Source organism: Orcinus orca, chromosome 15 (genome assembly GCF_937001465.1).
Source record: "Orcinus orca chromosome 15, mOrcOrc1.1, whole genome shotgun sequence".
Lineage (NCBI taxonomy): Eukaryota > Metazoa > Chordata > Mammalia > Artiodactyla > Delphinidae > Orcinus > Orcinus orca.
This window is the reverse complement of record NC_064573.1, coordinates 89,313,117-89,331,368: the sequence shown is the minus strand read 5'-3', so window position 1 is coordinate 89,331,368 and position 18,252 is coordinate 89,313,117. Positions and strand designations below refer to the sequence as shown.

The following is an 18,252-nucleotide window of genomic DNA, read 5'->3' as shown; positions in this document are numbered from 1 at the left end:
CAATCCCACTACTGGGCATACACCCAGAGAAAACCATAATTCAAAAAGACACATGCACCCCAATGTTCATTGCAGCACTATTTACGATAGCCGGGTCATGGAAGCAACCTAAATGACCATCGACAGACAAATGGATTAAGAAGATGTGGTACATATATACAATGGAATATTACTCAGCCATAAAAAGGAACGAAAATGGTCATTTGTGGAGACATGGATGGACCGAGAGACTGTCATACAGAGTGAAGTAAGTCAGAAACAGAAAAACTAATATCTTATACTAACACATGTATGTAGAATCTAGAAAAATGGTACAGATGAACCAGTTTGCAAGGCAGAAATAGAGACACAGATGGAGAGAACAAATGTATGGACACCAAGGGGGGAAAGTGGTGGGGGGAGGGTGGTGGTGGTGTGATGAATTGGGTGAATGGGATTGACATGTATACACTGATGTGTATAAAATAGATAACTAGTAAGAACCTGCTGTATAAAATAAATAAAATTAAGTTTAAAAAAAAGAATTGTAAAGAATTCCTAAATACCCTTTACTTATACTTCCCCAATTTTATTGCTTTACCACGTCTGCTTTCTCTATAAAAGAACATATTTTTCGTGAAAGGTACGAGCATGAGTTGCAGATGTGAGTCCTCTATACTCCCCAGTGCTTCAGTATCTCCAACAAGGTCATTCTATTATCTAGTGACCATAAAATTATCAAATTGAGGAAATTAACATAAATGTCGTACTATTACCTAATACACAAAACTTATACAAATTCCATCAATTGCCCAGATAATGTCTAAGAAACAAAATTTGTGTTCGGTGTGCAGTGCCCTGTCTCTTTAGCTCTTTTTTCACTGGAGCAGCCTTTCAGCCTTTTTCTTCTACAACCTCAACGTTTTTTAAAGTGCATGCCATTTTCATGGTAAATGGCCGTAACTTTTGTTTGCTAGATATTTCCTCACAATTTAGATTCAGGTTATGCATTTGGGGCAGGAATACTACAGAAATGACATTGTGTCCTTCTCAGAGAATTACAGCAACAGTTCCCTGATATTTGTTTGTATCAGTAGTGGCAATATTAGTTTTGATTGCTTAATTAAGGTGGTAAATGCCAGATTTGTTTTTCCAACTGTAATTAATAAGTGTCTTGTGGGCAGATATTTTGAAACTAATAAAATAACCTCTCATAAAGCTGTCACTCAAAAAAAAAAACCCAAAAAACTGTCACTCACCCAGTTTTAGCATTCATTAATGATTCTTGCCTAAAACAAGTATTACTGTGCTGGCTACCAAATGGTCATTTCCTTTCGTATTTATTGATATTCAACTGTTTAAAAGAGTTTTCCCCTCTTCCCTAGTTGTTTATACATTTATATATCTATATATCATTATGGATATATGGATTGTTATTTTATTCTTTGGGTTGTAACCTGTTATCATTATTTATTTGGTCCCAATTTTGGCCAGTGTGTTAGAGCTGCTTGCAGTGTCCTTCGGGGCTTGTTCTGTGGCCTAGCATGTGCTCTGTGCGGCACAAAGTTCCATGTGTGCTTGGGGAGTCTGCTGCAGTGGAGTAGAGTGCTCCACATGTCTGCTAGGTCCAGCTGGTTTAGAGTGTTGTTCAAATTGCCTGTTTCCTTGCTGAATGTCATGGGTTGAATCGTTTCCCCCCAAAAAGAGATGTTGGAATCCTAAACCCCCACCTCAGAATCTGACCTTATTTAGAGACAGGGTCTTTACAGAGATAACTATGTTCAAATGAGGTCTTTAGGGTGGGCCCTGAACCAATAGGACTGGTATCCTTATAAAAAGGAGAAATTTGGACACGAAATAGACACACATAAGGAGAAAAATGATGTGAAGACACAATGGGAGAAGACGGAGACCTAGAAGTTGAAGAGAGAATCCTGGAACAGATTCTCCCCTCACAGCCCTCAGGAGGAATCAACCCTGCTGGCACCATGACTTCAGACTTGTAACCTCCAGAACTATGAAAAATATAAAAAATAAATTTCTGTTACTTAAACCACTCATTTTGTAGTACTCTGTTACAGCAGCCCTTGCAAACAAATGAAGATTTGGGCTGGAAAACAGGGTGCTGCTTTAGCAAATACCTAAAAATGTGGAAGTGGCTTTGGAATTGGTAGAGGATGGAAGAGTTTTGAGGTACTTGATAGAAAAAGCCCAGATTGCCTTGAGGACACTGTTGGTAGAAATACGAATGTTAAGGTAGTACTGGTGAGGTGTCAGACAAAAATGAGGGACGTGTTATTGGAAATCAGAGAAAAGCGGCAGAGAACTTGGCTGACTTGTGTTCTAGTGTTTAATGGAAGGCAGAACTTGTGAGTGATGAACTTGGATATTTAGCTGAAGAGATTACTAAGCAAAGTGTTGAAGGCATGACTTAACTTCTTCTGAGAATGTATTGTTAAACATAAAGGAACTAGATCATGAAGATCTGGAAGACTCTCAGCTTACTCATTTCGCAAAAAACGAGAAAGCAGGCTCAGGAGAGAACACCAAGCATGTGGCCAGATGCTGCTTGCTCAAGAGATTATGGGTGCATGCCTTGTGAATCCAATTAATCATCTCAGCAGAAATGCTACCAACTTGGACTGAAGGGAACAGAGCAAGGTTGAAATGAAGGAACTTTGTCAGACTTCTGAGATTCTACAGGCAGGAAACAGGCTGGAAACAGGCTGTGAACATAGGTTATCCTTAAAGCAAAGGGAAGAATGACCCTGAGGGCGGGGCCACTTCCTTGGTTCCAGAAGGTGAAGCCTCCTTTTTAATTCCAGAGGGCTGGCCCACCATCCAGGGTTGAAGGGGCAGGGCCACCACCCCAGTGGGCTCAGAGGACAGAGTATTTAGCCAAAGAGGTTATTCTCAAGCCTTAACATCTAATGGAATTTACCCTGCTAGTTTTTGGACTTGGTTGGGACTCATAACACCCTTTTTCCTGATTTCTTCCTTTTGGAATGGGAATGTCTATCCCATGCCTATCTGATTATTGTATTTTGGAAGTAGATATCTTATCTGGTGTCACAGATTCACAGATGAAGAGGAATATTGCCCCAGGATGAATCATATCCCAAGTCTCACCCATACCTGATTTAGATGAGATTATGGACTTAGAGTTGATGTTGGAGTAGATTAAGATTTGGGGGGATGTTGGGCAGGGGTGAATGTATTTTGCATGTGAAAAGCATATGAATTTGGTGGGGTGGGGAGGGGCAGGAGGGCAGACTGTTATGGGTTGAATTGCATCCTGTCAAAAAAGACGCTGGATTCCTAACCCCCAGTATCTCAGAATGTGAAGTTAATTAGAGACAGGGTCTTTACAGAGATAATCAAGTTTAAATTAGATCACAGGGTGAGAACTAAGCCAATATGACTGGTATCCTTACAAGAACAGGAAATTTGGACACAGAGCTGGTAACAGCGAGGCATGGGGTACTGCAAGAATAAGCTGCCTCCTACAAGGTATGGTTCACTTTTTCACTGAAGGGAAGGGCCTCTACATCAGGAGTTAGTGGGTTCTGTGGGTAATACCGTGTCTGCCTCAACCATTCAACTCTGCCACTGCAGTGCAAAAGCAGCCGGACAGCAACACACAGTCAGATTGTGTCTGCCTGTGGTCCAAGGAAACTTGATGGATGGACACTGATATTTGAATTTCAAATAATTTTCTCATTTCATAAAAGTTTGGCTCTTTTTAACCATTTAAACATGTAAAAGCTTCTTACTTGCCATCCATACAAATATGGGCTGCAATCTGTATTTGGCCTGCAGTCTGTAGTTTGCCAACATCTAGACCATATCCCCGAGTGAAGAGCATACAGTGCAAAGTATACCACGAGTTTGCTAGGCTGAGTCCTCGGATACTTCTCAGATATCGCTACTCCAATTATCAATTATCAAGAGACAACTTTTCTAATGCATGTTTACATAAGGGATTAGTGCGCACTTAAGGTAGATGACTCTAATTCAGCAAGCCAACTGTGTATTTGGTTTCCACCATCTCAACGCTACAGCTCTGAGTAAGCAATTATTTCAGCCATGTCAGAGCGTGGCTGAGTTCAGTACTCTGCCTTGAGATGAGATTCCAGGCCTTCAAGTCTGTCCTTGTTGTGTTTAAGAGCCGATGTAACCAGAATGAGCCATCTCATCTCCTGCCCCAGATTTCCTCATTAATTTAAAACTCTTCTAGGACAATAGTTCCTCAGTATTCCCAGAATCTTACCAACAGGGGCCACAAAACCTTGGTGTACACAAGCAATAACACTATTTCATACTATGTACTAAAAAGTATCCACCTTGGAATATAAACAGGAATCTGAAAGACTTTCTTCTTGTCTCAGGAAAAAACCTAAACCACACACCCAGCTGTTCTTCAACAGTTTACTACCTACAGCTACTCCAGAACAACGACTTACCAGTTAAAGCCCTTCAGTGACAAAAAATAGGAACTCATTCTGCTTAACTTCAGCAGAAAACAATATTTATTGAAAAGATGAGGAAGCACACAGAAGACCAGAAAACCAGGTTCAAAAGGGGCAGTATCCAAAGTTATTCTGAGAAATCAAAACAGCAAGAACTAACTGATGGTCTCAGTAGAATTCTGGGACAAGAATGGGTTCCAATATTTCCCTGCTGGTTCATGGGAGACTGAAATCGAGATGCAAACTCCTGGAAAAGAGGTTCCCATTTCCCAACAACGGCAGAGTGCTCACCTGTGACTGGTGGAAAGGACACCCTGAAAGACCCACCGCAAGGGTGCACACACACAGGAGGGGTATTTCTCCAGAGAGATCTAAGCCGCTCTTACAAATCAATGCAGAACAGAGACTGAACTGGTAAATATAATCAATGTTCATTACAGTGAGTGCTCTTAGGAAGCACCCCTGTTAACAACTGCCAGACCCACTTGCTGGATATGTAAATTCATTTGGAATGAGAACTGAATCCTTTCATTTATTAAAAACTATATTATTTTAGTTATATTGCTAAGAAATAAAAAGACAACACTGATCCTCAGCATTTAATGTGGAGAATATTAGAGGGTGTTATTCCACAAACTATCAAATATAACAAGTTACATTTTAAAATAAAATACCAAAAATTTTTAAAACACTATTCAGTGTTACTCAGGAAAGTCACACTCCATACCCCTTAACCTTCAGAGTATGTTCCTTGCCATTTTCCTGCTATTACTCTAGTTACATATTAAAATAAAAAACAACTTTACTCTCTACCAAGACTTTCTTCAGCATCACATCTGGAATGTGACTCCCCATGTAACACAGCTTCCATGGGAAGTGCTTTCTTGATTTATTAAAGTTACAAGGGTTTCTCAATATGATTCCCCATGTTAAATCTTCATAATCAGGCTACCACTTCAGATACAGTTACTGCTCCATACTCCTGCAACTATTCTCTTGTATATAAAGATTTGTATGACTTACTTCTGAAAGCTTTTGCACATTCATTCCAATATGATTGGCCTCTCTCTCGTATGACTAATTTGATAAAAGAGTATTTTTAGGACTTCCTGCCTCTATTATCCTCTGAAGTCTCCTGTGGATCAGCTTCTGTGAGAATGATTCTAACATCTACTCCGCTCTGATTTCTCACTTGTGAGTTTTTCGATGTATACGAAGCCCTGAATTCCAGCAGAAGGATTTCCCACATTCAGAGCATTTCCATGGCTTCTCTCCTGTATGAACTCTCTGATGTTCACTGAGAGACGACTTTTGAGTGAAGGCTTTCCCGCATTCACTGCATTTGTGGGGTTTTTCTCCTGAATGAGTCTTCTGGTGTATCTGAAGTGACGCCTTCCTAGGATAGGCTTTCTCACATTCGCTGCATTCATAGGGCTTCTCTGTTGAATGAGTTCTCTGATGTATAATTAGCTGTGATTTCCCACAAAAGGCTCTCTCACAGAAGCTACACTCATAGGGTCTCTCTCCTGTGTGTGCTCTCCGGTGTATAACGAGGTATGACTTGCTGCTGAAGGCTTTCCCACACTCACTGCACCCATAGGGCTTCTCTCCCGCGTGAGCTCTCAGATGCGCGGTGAGCTGTTCCTTCCTACCGAAGGCCTTCCCACATTCACTGCACTGATAAGGATTATTTCCTGTGTGAATTCCCTGGTGCACAACAAGTTGTGTCTTCATGCTGAAGGCCTTCCCGCAATCCCTGCACTGATAGGGCTTCTCTCCCGTGTGCATCCTGATGTGAACGAGGAGATACGACTTACTCCTGAAGGCTTTCCCACAGTCACTGCATTTATGGGGTTTCACTCCTGTGTGAGTTCTCTGGTGCACAATGAATGGGGACTTCAGACTAAAGGCTTTCCCACATTCACTGCATTCATAGGGTTTCACTCCTGTATGGCTTCTCTGGTGTAAAATCAGCTGTGATTTCCAGCTGTAGGCTTTCCCACATTCACTGCAACCGTAAGGTTTCCCTCCTGAGTGAATTTCCTGATGGACAATGAGCTGTGACCTGAATGAGAAGACTTTCCCACACTCGATACAGGAGTAGGGCTTCTCTCCTGTGTGGACTCTCTGATGAGCATTGAGGTTTGACTTGGCACTGAAGGCTCTCTCACATTTAGTGCATTCGTATGGTCTCTCTCCTGTATGAATTCTGAGATGTACAATGAGCTGTGATTTACAACGAAAAGCTTTCCCACATTCGTTACATACACAGTTTTTTTCTATACTATGAGTTCTTTGATGCTTAAGAAAATATGATTCATCACACCCATGAAACTGATCAGGATTCTGTCTTAGATAGCTTCTGGCTGAAGCTAAGTTTTGTGTCAAGCTTTTTCCAAGTGTATTATATTTAAGGAGACTTTGTCTTGAAGAAATGTGGCTTTTGCTCAGATGAAGCTTTCCAAATGCATTACAAGCATAGCTTCTCTCAACACTTTCGAGTTCATCTTGATTTTTCTGGTACCATTCTTTCCAACCTTCTAGAAAAAAAAAAAACACACCATATATTTAAAATCATAACACAAACCGAATATAGAACTAAAGGGCTTTAGAACTGCCATGTAATGAGTGTTTTTCTTTTGGTCCAGGCCTCTGACACACTGGTTCAAAAGAAATACTTGCCAAGTGCACACACATCACATAACCAAGGATGAGGGCAAGGGGAAGTGAATCAAACCAAAATAAGTCCCTTTACAGAAATGGGTAGCCGATTAGCAGTGATCAAAAATGTTTTTTTAAAAATAGAAGTTTAAAAAATTTAGCCTGCACTTAGAAGCCAATGCCAACTATCTATGCCAATTTTATTATTGCAGGAGTTTACTCATGAAGTTAATTCACAGGATACAGAATAGCTAGGCATGACCTGTAGGTAGGTACAAAGAGACATTAAAAGAGAGACTGAGTGAGCCATAAGGAAAGTAAGGCAAAAGCATTCCAAACAGAAGGAAGAGCAAGTGCAAAGCTCCTGGGGAAGGAACCTGCGTGGCATGGTTAAGGAACAGAACAAAGGCCAGGACAGCTGAGACCCCCTGAGTGAACAGAGTGAAGGCAGGAACCAGATTAGGCAAGGCCCCGCACACACTGTCTGTGTGTCAGCACCCATCAGACACATGGCCTCAGTCACCCCCCTATACGACTGCTGGGCTGGGGGCCTCAGTAGCTGTCCTGCTTTCTCAGGACTGCTTGCTAAACACTTTTCTCCCCAAAGTGGTGGGAAACTGGAGGAAGAAGAGCAATTTCAGAAGTGCCTTCCCATTTCTGCCACTGAGAATGCAGAGTGGGAAAGCCCAGGGGCACTCTCCTGCAAGCATATAAAGCTGGGACCAGAGCGCACGAGGAAAGGAGAAGGAGGATGGCGATTCTGCTGTTACAACACTGGGAGGAAAAAAGCTTTGATTTTCAGGACAGAAGAGCCTTTCCACAGTTACAATATAGAAGAGAAGCCCAAACTTGGACAACTCAAAAGGGAAGAGTAAGCGGGGTCAGGGAAATAAAAGCAGGGTGATAAAAACCACCTAAGATACAGGTGAGACTAGGCTAGGTTTCAGAATTCTTTTAAGAAAAGAGCCCAAGGGACTTCCCTGGTGGTCCAGTGGTTAAGAATCTGCACGTACACTGCAGGGAGCATGGGTTCCATCCCTGGTCGGGGAACTAAGATCCCACGTGCTGTGCGGTGTGGCCAAAAAAAGAAAAAGAAAAGTGCCCAAGAAAGTAACAGATGTAATTTCCAAGTGACTGGTGTGAGAAGAGAGAAGGAAGCAATGAAATCTCCTAAAACAGTCAAGGGGAGAGAATGAAATGAAAAACTATGGGTAAAGTCAAGGGACTTAACTGCAGAGGCAAGAGAGAAAACAAGGCCCATGACTATGGGAAGGAAGGCGAGATAAAAGGTGCCAGAAGGAAGGAAACTAACCCAGAAAGCAACCTCTCAGAGCCACGGGAGGAAACCGAGGGCCCCGTCCTTACCTGAGGACTCACGGGCTCATCCCGAGTCCACCCGGTGGTTCAAGGACTTCAAAGAACAGTTCGCACACACAACACTCCCTGAGTGCCAGCCCCGGTTCACTCCAGACCTCCCCCTCCATGGTTTCTGCTCACCCACCTGGACAGCTCTGACGGGAAACTTCCGTGTTTATTATCCATGGCTCTTCTCCTTGCTCCAACTTGAAGACTAAATCAGGTTTGGTACCATGATACCCTGTTAAGGGAAAATCACAAAGGATGTGGGCCAAACTGCTGGGGACTAGAAAAGGAAGCTAGGAGCTCAGAAAGGAAGCAGCTCGTTTGCACTTGCAGAAAGATTACAATGAGGGGGTGAAGACAGAATAGGGACTAAGAATGTATGACCTCCAGAGCTCAAGTCCATAATCATTAATTACTTCAGAGACCCCGGGATAGAACAACAAAAGAAAAAGCAGTGGCAACTTATGACTCACGACCTGAGCCGAAAAGAGAAGCTGTACTTACCCACAGACACCAGGTTACTATAGTTTTCCAGAGTCACATCCCGGTACAGGTGCTTCTGCGCAGAATCCAGTAACTGCCATTCTTCCCAGGTGAACTCCATAGATATATCCTTGAATGACGACAATCCCTGTAACAATACACACACCATTCCACAGGCTGCAATTATACTGGGAGCCATGGAAAAGATGTAGAGGACCCAGGAAAGGAGAATGTCCCTCCACAGACTGCATCCTGAATCCACCACTTGCTTTGAGAGAGAATTAAAAAATAATAATAATAAGTGAGCCTCTGTGTGCTAGATACTCTTTTGGGTCCTGAAGACTTCAGGATGAGTGAAGCCCACTCTGGCCTTCAGAAGCTTTTAGTCTTGTAGAGGGAAATGAACAGCTATGCATGCAGACAAAATAAGGTGTTTCCAGTCTGATAAGAACCTATTCAGGGAGACCTTGCACGGGGTGGTGAGCACGACTCGAACTACAGGCACCAGACACACAAGGTCTGACCCTCCGGAAGTGCCTGCCGTCTGGCCGGCTGCTCAGCCCACCTGAGTCTCAGTGGGAGCGAGCACATGAAGAAAACATTCCAGGGACTTCCCTGGTAGCGCAGTGGTTAGGAATCTGCCTGCCAATGCAGGGGACACGGGTTCGAGCCCTGGTCCGGGAAGATCCCACATGCTGCAGAGCAGCTAAGCCTGTGCGCCACAACAACCGAACCTGCACTCTAGAGCCCATGAGCCACAACTACTGAGCCCGCATGCCACAACTACTGAAGCCAGTGCACTCTAGGGCCCGCGTGCTGCAACTACTGAGCCCACATGCCACAACTACTGAAGCCGCGCTCCTAGAGCCCGTGCTCTGCAACGAGAGAAGCCACCACAATGAAAAGCCTGTGCACCACAACGAAGACCCAACGCAGCCAAAAATAAATAAATTTTTTAAAAAAAGAAAGAAAGAAAGAAAAAACGTGCCAAATAGGTGACTTCCCAGGCTTCTTCCAAGAAAATAAGGGGTCCACAACCGAGTAAACCAGGGGACACCCAGCACAGACTGTGAACCTAAAGCCCAGGTCGCGGAGCCGCAGGCCACAAACCAGTGCGGGGGGGTCTGCTCCCCGAGGTGCACGGGTCCTACCAGGTGGCCCTGAGGCAGTGTCAGCCGTGCGGCCTGCATGACTGGTGCTTGATGCCTCTGAGAACTACCCAGTGTGCTCACAATAAATTCCTCTCACCGGACCAAAAGATAGCAGCAAGCCACAGACCCTCAGGAGATCATTCAATAAGTACTTATTAGGCACCAATTGTGGACACAGTCCCTGTCCTCAGTGGGTTTCCATTCCTGCAGGGGAGATGCCAGTAAACACACAGCCACCTAGCACGCAAGCGGTGACAGTGCTCTGACAGGCCTCCAGCAGCTTCATGGGAGAGAGGCGGGGAGGAAGACACAGGCACTATCTCAGATGGGTCATCAGGAGTCCCCTGCTGAGGCGACATTTGGGCAGAAACACAAGCAGTGTGAGAACGAGCTCTGAGATTTCTTCGGGAAGAGCCTTCCACGCAGCATGAAAACAAAGGCACAGGCCTGCAGGGCTCAAGGACGTGGTAAGGACTTGGATTTCATTCCACAGGAGGAGAAGCCCCCGGAAGGCCTTGGACAGGGTGGCGTGCTCTGACCCCCACCTGAGACCATTCTGACTGCCACGGAGAGGGCAGGAGTCCTAGTTCCAGTGAAAGATGAAGGTCCCTGGGGCTGGAGTAAGAGCACTGGGGTAAGGAGCCGTGGTTGGGTCCCAGGCATCCAGTGAAGCCAGAGGCAGAGACGCCCCGGTGGAGACGACAGCGCAGAGAGAGAGAGAAGGACGTCGAGGAGAAGGCAAGGATCTAGCCAAGCAAACGGAAGACACTGCCCTCTACAGGTTGGGAAGCCTGCAGGATGAGAAAGGGAGGGATGGGGGTTGAAGACAAGGAAGCAACAGCTAGAGGAGCCCCAACTGACGCCCTAACAGGCTCCTCCCCAAGAGCGCTGCCTGCAGCGAGGGGGACCCCGGGGAAGACACAGTGAGTGCAACTCTGGGGGAGCCTCAGAGGCCAGTGGAAATACAGGGTAGAGCCCTGTCACAGGCTCCAAGCGATCCTTGTCGTGCTGGGGACTGACCGCCAGATGACAGAAGCTTCCCATCCCAACCCACGAGGAACTCCCACAGGGACAAAAAGTGAAGTGGGAATAAAGAGAAGAGCCTCCCATCTCTCACAGCCTGAGTCGGGGAAGAAGAGGGGTTGGAGTGTAGCCTGGACTTTCCAACGCCTGGAAGTTAACTGACATCCAAATACTTGGCTCTTGCCAAGATGACTGCCAGGGCCGGGGAGGGACAGCTGACAGGGCATGTCTGAGGTCGTGATGGAGAAAAATGAAGTCATGACATCAAGCCCAGGGCATTCATGCAGGGGGGAGGAGAAACAGGAAGCAAGGCCTGAGGCAGATGCCACAAGAGCAAACACAGACCAAAGAGACAGGATGGAAGAAGAAAGGGGTAGAGCAGAGAGTGTATTTTATTTTAAGCCTTTTGCTATTTTTAAGCTTGATAAGAATAAAAACAAAACACAAAGGAAATACTACAAAAAAATTTAATTGGGCAAGCATAATCAAGAAATGAGGAGACTTCCCTGGTGGTCCAGTGGTAAAGAATCCGCCTTCCAATACAGGGGAAGTGGATTCGACCCTTGATCGGGGACCTAAGATCCCACATGCTGTGGGACAATTAAGCCCGAGCTCCGCAACTACAGAGCCCGCGTGCTCTGAAGCCCTCGCACCACAACTAGAGAGAAGCCCGGGAGCTCCCCTGCTGGCACAGTGGTTAAGAATCCGCCTGCCAGTGCAGGGGACATGGGTTCGAGCCCTGGTCGGGGAAGATCCCACATGCCACGGAGCAACTAAGCCCGTGTGCCACACCTGCTGAGCCTGCGCTCTAGAGCCCGTGAGCCACAACTACTGAGCCCGTGTGCCACAACTACTGAAGCCCGTGTGCCTAGAGCCTGTGCTCTGCAGCAAGAGAAGCCACCGCAGTGAGAAGCCCACGCACTGCAATGAAGAGTAGTCCCTGCTCCCCGCAACTAGAGAAAAGCCCTTGTGCAGCAGTGAAGACCCAACGCAGCCAAAAATGAATAAATAAATAAAATTAAAAAAAAAAAGAGAAGCCCGCGTGCCACAAGGAAGAGCCTGCCCCACAATGAAAGATGCCGCAGCTAAGACCTAAAGCAGCCAAAAAGATAAAGAAAATAAATAAATTTTAAAAAAAGAAAAGAAAGAAAAGAGGGAATGACCAAGACAGGGTGCATAACTCTAAGATAGAAAAGAGATTTTAAAATTCATAAACGATCACTATACACAAGCAGTTCTGCTATAATGTGATGTTACCAAAAAAAAAAAAAAAAATCACCACTATGCAAAGTCTCCGGCTTATGGGAAGAGCAGGGTTGGGGTGTGACACCTTTGTAGCACACATGAAAAAAGAAAATCAGGAAGCTTAATAAAAACAGTAGCAGTTTTATACATGTTTGATTTGAGAAATACATAAATACTACCATAAATATGGCACTGTACCTTGAAAAACGCCTGACGTTTGGGTGTCAGAAGGGCCATAGGTTAGTATAAAGTGGTGAAAAGAGGCTTGCCTGAAATCAGTCAGAAAGCTCACATTGTTCCCTAAGATATCAATCATGTTGAAACAAATTTATATCCTTAAAGCAAACATGATAGCAGAACTGACTGTATTTACAAATTTCTTCCAGTGAATTTGAAAACTTAGAAGAAATGGAAAATTTCCTAGGAAAATAAAAGTAACCAAAATTTGCCCAGAAAGAATTAGGAAGACCAGACTGACTAGCCCATGGTCACAAAATAAACTGAAACAGTAATCAAAGGTATACCCTCTCCATAAACACAACAGTCCCACACTATCTTGAAAAGTAAGTTCTATCAGCATCCAAGGAACAGAAAATTTCTCCCATATCTAACCTGATGTAGAGCCAGGAAATGATAGGAAACCCATCACACAAAACCTGTATAACCCTACAGAGCAGGCAAGGACAGCACACACTGTAGTCCAATCTCATTTATTAAAAATACCTAGATAAAGACACTAATAGAGTAAAACAAATCCTGTACATATATACATAGCAAACTATGAATGAAGTTTATCCAGAAATTTAAAGGACAGTCCAAACTTTAAAAAAACAAAACACAACCGTATCAAAGAAATAAGTAACGTTAGTACATTAATGGAGGACAATCATCTCAATAGATGAAATAAAGTACTATGAGGAAATTTAACGCTTTTAAAAATCGGAATTCAGTTTGTTACAGGTAAAAGTAATTTCCCTAAGCCTATAAAAAAAAACATACTTTGTGTGAAACTAAAATCAGGAACAAGACACGGACGCTCACATCAACTCTGCTAGTCAGCACTGTCCCAGAGGACCCAGCACAGCAGGAACAAAGCAAAATGCCAGCGATAAACACTAAGCAAGGAGAAGAAACTACTGTCATTATTTACAAACATCTGATTTTCTGACTAAAAAACCTAACAGAAACAGCTGGCATAACATGAGAACCGATAAGAAACATCAGCAGGGTGGCAGTTAAAAAAAAAAAAATCAACATGTAACAGCTCTTTCATACATCAACAGTAACCAACTTGAAAATGTAATAAGAACCACAACAAATCTAGAAAGTACTCAGGAATAAAGCTTAAAAATAGAGAAAAACAACGAAAAATACACATGTGATAAAATACATAAATGCAGAGGCAAAGAAAACACAATAGCCCAGATATGGAAGCAACGTAAGTGTCCAGTGATAGATGAATGGATACAGAATATGTGCTACACAAACACACACACACACATACACATGAACATTACTCAGCCATTAAGGAAAACCCAAAATCTTGCCATCTGTGACAATCAGAACTAGAGGGTATTATGCTAAGTGAAATAAATCAGACAGAAATACAAATACCATATGACCTCACTTATATGTGGAATCTAAAAAATTAAATGAACAAATAAACAAAACAAAAACAGACTCACAGACACAGAGAGCAAAAAGGTGGTTGCCAGAGGTAGAAGGGTGAGTGAAATAGGTAAAGGGGATTAAGAGGTACAAACCTTCATTTATAAAATAAATTAGCCACGGGGATGCAGCATAAGGAATATGGTCAATAATACTGTAATAACTTTGTACTGGGACAATTACCAGCCTTGGGGCAGTGATCATTTCATAATGTATGTAAATGTCAAATCACTATGTAGTACACCTGAAGCTACCATAATATTGTATATCAACTAAATTTCAAACATTTTTATATTTTTTAAAAAAGAAAAAAAAAAGAGGCCTGAGTAGTCGAGTAACATTTATGATATGTACACTCAATGTGGTATAAAGATATTAATTTTCAACAAATTAATTTATAAATTCAATGAATTCTCAATCAAAATGCTAAGAAGATATTTCTTTTCTAACACTTATTCACAATAAATAAAATCATACGTTTGCACTACCGCTGCTACAACTAAAAAATTAATGGTAAAGTACAATCCTCATGAACATCAGAGACCCACGGAAGCAAGGAGGACTAAATGAACCAAATTTCAGAGAGAGGAGAGCTCTTTGCAGGTGACCTAAGAGCTGGCTGGCTGTTTACTTCGCCAAGGGCATTTGTCCAGCCTGAGAACAGGTGGGACGGGGTCAGCTGAGACAGAGGACGACACCAGGAGAAAGAGAAACCAGTGGAGCCTTCGATGTCCCCCTGGACAGCAGGCTGTCCCCCTGGGGCATTTTCTGAGTGCGGTCAGTACAGGAACTGGGCGGGAATGGCACACTGACTCTCCCATAGTCTCAAGGCACTTAGGACACAAAGTACTGCGAGGGAGGAGCCTGCGATCGGCACACCCCGCTGAAAATACAGGTGAACCGAGTCGAACTAAAGCAGCACCCCAGCCCCAAACCAGCTCAATGTCTGTTTAGATGAGGTGATCAGTCACTCCCCAACTGCACAACAGAGGAGAGGGGAAAGAGGCTCTGGTAGAAAGTAACATTGAACTTCAGTCTCTGTGGCTGTTCCCTTTATACCAATTCATGTACACACACACACAAGTAAAGAGAGAATGACAGAGGTAATCTGGGGAATCTGGGTGAAGGGTGTTTTTTTTTTTTTTAATACAATACAGATTATTTTATACTATTCTTGTAACTTCTCTAGTTTTGAAATTATTTCAAAATAAAACGTAATAAACTTTAGGGCTTTCCAGATGATCCTTTGCCTACTGAAAGGGCCCTACACAATCTGGCCTTGCTCTCGCATGCTCCCTCCCCATTCCTGCCGCATGCCTTCTTTCCACTAAACAGGGCACCTGCTGGTTCTCACCTTAAGGCCACTGACTTAGCTGCTTCCTGTTCTGTGCCCCCATCCTCCCATGATCATCCAGCTGTCATTCAGATTCTGCTTAAATGCTGCCTCAAGACAAGGTTGCCAGTCTGAAGTAGCCACCCAGCCTCTCAGTGCATGAGCAGTCACAACTTTGTTCATGGTGTTCCCCTGGTATGTCTTACCGTCTCCCATACCCTTCACGGGGTCATGGGCCCTGTCAGTCTTGTTCACCCCTGCATGCCCTAGAAAATTACCTGGCATAATAGTCAATAAAGGCTTGCTAAACACGTGCACTCAAAAACAAGGAAATACTGTCTACATTTGTGCAAGTCTTTTAGGTCTTAAGAGGCAATAAGAGCACAGGCTCTGAAGACACTCTGCATGGGTCTGAATCTCAGCTCTGCCACCCTCGTGTCCTTGTTTCCCTTACTAGTTTGGGACCTGGCAGGCTCCCCAGTTTCCTCAGCTGTAAAATGGGGACATACTTGCCTCACAGGGCCGTGAGGTGCTAATGACATCACACACACAAAGTGGCTAGGCCAAGAGTGGTGCCTATTAATATTATTCAACAGTTGTGAAGTCTTCTTTTTTCAGGTCCTGTACCCTTATGGTCACTTATTTTATCTTTTCTAATTGCTATTGCAAATACGTTTTCTCTCGTTGTACTCTCTGTATAGTTATTGTTTAAAAGCAAAATGTTCATTGATTTTGAGGTTAACTGTACCCCTCCGGCCGCCCCGGTGAAATCCCTTCTCCCTTGACACCCAAACTCTTCCTGTCACACTTGATCACCTAAAAAAGTGTCTATACTATTACTAATCGCTTCTCTACATCCTGCTGCCCACAGTCGCATGCAATCCCTTCGCCTCTCAGGAACTGACCACCTGCACCACCCCCGACATTCTCTCTGCTCTGGAAAAGCTGCTTAAGACCCACATTCTGAAGTCCAGGCGGCACCTTTCGGCCTCATGAAATACTTCTGAGGCATTTCGTATCATGGCTTCTAGGAAGCTCTCTTCTCAAATTTGCAGCGGAAGAAACGACTCTCCAAATGTTCTGTCACCACCCTTGCACCCCAGCCCTTCGGCACCGCCGTCCTGGTTGCCCCCGAGTCCTCTACTGGTCCCTCCTGGGGCTCTACTCGTCGTACCCTGCGCTCCCCCGAACACAGGCGCCTTTAATCTGCACATGTTAGTTGAAAACCCCTACCGAAGCCTACAGACCCGACGACAGGCACTGCGCTTCGAACACCTACAAGCCCGCTCGGCCCCTGGATACCTCTTTCAACAGTGTTCTCAAGGCCGGAAACACGAGCAGCGCGCCAACGGCTCGGTCCACTGGCCCTCTCCCCTCGCGACGCGGATCCTTCCGGCTCTGAGCCCTCGAACCCGCCCGCCACCCTGCCCAGCGACCACCCTCCACAAGGGACCGCAGCTCCTCGAAAGCAAGAAACGTACGTAATTCTTCGCACTGCCAGCGCCAGTCTCAGCGTCAGCACACAAAGACACTCGGTGTATGAGCATCTCAACAAGTGAATGAACAAAGAGGAGGTTAATTTCCCTGATGGGGCCCGAAAGGGCTGGACACGAAGACAACTCCGTACTTGTGTGTGAGAAACCTGAAACGACAGAGGATCACTTCCTTCACGAGGACCCTCGCTGCCCTCAGAATTCAGGGGCCGCTGTAGACCATAAAACAGGGTACCTGCCGAAGGACAGGGCACCGGACACAAAATGCCCGAAGACGAGGAACGTTCCTGGAGACCCAGGCGGACGGCGGCGAACACGCGAGTTCAGGCCCTGGCGTGGCCGTCACGGGATGAACACGGCTACGCTCACGGCCCAGTCAGCTTGCGCAAGGGAGAAAGTCCCGACTCACCCAACACGAAGCTGTCCGGGACCTGCTGGCCATCCCGCGCTGTTTCGTGCAGGGTCTCCCGGCTGCTCCCACCCCGCCCACCCAGCAGGGGCTTCGCGCCCCACGGAGGGAGGGTCCGCGGGCACCAGGCACCTGCCCGTCGGGGCTGAGTCCCTCGCAGGGACGCAGGCTCCGGGACCGGGCGGAGGGAACCGGGGCGATGAGTTTGTACCGTTCCGCAGCCGTGAGGCGGGAGGGACCGAGGCCGGGCTGGCCGCCTCCACGCCCGGATCGACCGTGGGGGGTTCAGGCGGCCAAGAGCCTGGTGCGCACAAGACGTTCCGGGCCAGGGTACCTTCGCGTCTCCGCCAGCTCCGCGGCCAAGGAAACAGTATGTCCCCGGCCCGCCTCTGTGCACAGTCGCCCCGCAGGCTGCAGCCCGCTAGGCGCGTACTCCGCTGAGGCGGGGGTGCGGCGCACGCGGAAGTACGTCACGCGACCAGGAGCGGCCGGCAGAAAACGACATCTCCCAGAACACTCTGCGGAGGAGGCGGAGGGCCTGGGGAGAGCGGCGGAGGCTGACGGGGAAGGCGGGCTGGCTGGCTTTGCAAGAGCCCGGTGTTCCTCCCTGCCAGCGCCTTCCCGGGCAGAGTCCCTCTCCATGCAGGGGCTGGCGCTCGGGTTTGGACGCCACACCGGGTAGAGTTCCGACCGGAGGGCACAGCGGAGAAGAACACCGTGTGAGGCTGCAAGCTGCAGTGCACAGGGTTATAAAACAGTTGTGAATATCGGTAGATGAAAAGAGAAATAGAAGTACATCACTAATGGGAGACATGAACATGCTAACTCTCCGTCCGAGACAGAGCAAACAATAGCCGACTGAAAAAAAACGCACAACCTAAACGTTGAGACTTAATGTTTTATTTTATGGCCAAAACGGAGGACTTAATCTTGGGACACAGCATCTTAGCTCTGAGGGGCTGCTCCAAAGAGGCAA

The 18,252-nt window shown here is 45.7% G+C and overlaps 1 protein-coding gene across 2 annotated transcripts; it reads right to left on the bottom strand.

Annotated features, from left to right (window-relative positions):
• Nucleotides 1-5,034: 5,034 nt before the first annotated feature.
• On the bottom strand, nucleotides 5,035-17,716 carry ZNF26 (zinc finger protein 26). 2 transcript variants are annotated; one of them, XM_004276614.4, is made up of 4 exons: nucleotides 17,277-17,716; nucleotides 8,976-9,102; nucleotides 8,611-8,706; nucleotides 5,035-6,988 (listed from the first exon to the last, which is right to left on the bottom strand). In XM_004276614.4, exons 1-4 carry the CDS (start codon nucleotides 17,307-17,309, stop codon nucleotides 5,637-5,639), a joined length of 1,608 nt encoding a protein of 535 aa, XP_004276662.1. In that variant the 5' UTR covers nucleotides 17,310-17,716; the 3' UTR covers nucleotides 5,035-5,636. The 2 variants fall into 2 exon arrangements, with proteins under 2 accessions (XP_004276662.1, XP_033296503.1); XM_033440612.2 differs by lacking the exon at nucleotides 17,277-17,716 and adding an exon at nucleotides 16,856-17,211.
• Between the last annotated feature and the right edge of the window lie 536 nt (nucleotides 17,717-18,252).

What these genes read in the sequence shown, in the direction of transcription:
- ZNF26 (XM_033440612.2), bottom strand. Translation starts at nt 16,921, where the DNA reads ATGCTCATACACCGAGTGTCTTTGTGTGCTGACGCTGAGACTGGCGCT. An exon ending in CTGGCAGTGCGAAGAATTAC is followed by an intron (nt 9,103 to 16,855) that starts GTACGTTTCTTG and finishes GTATTGTTACAG; the next exon opens with GGATTGTCGTCATTCAAGGA. An exon ending in TAGTAACCTGGTGTCTGTGG is followed by an intron (nt 8,707 to 8,975) that starts GTAAGTACAGCT and finishes TTCCCTTAACAG; the next exon opens with GGTATCATGGTACCAAACCT.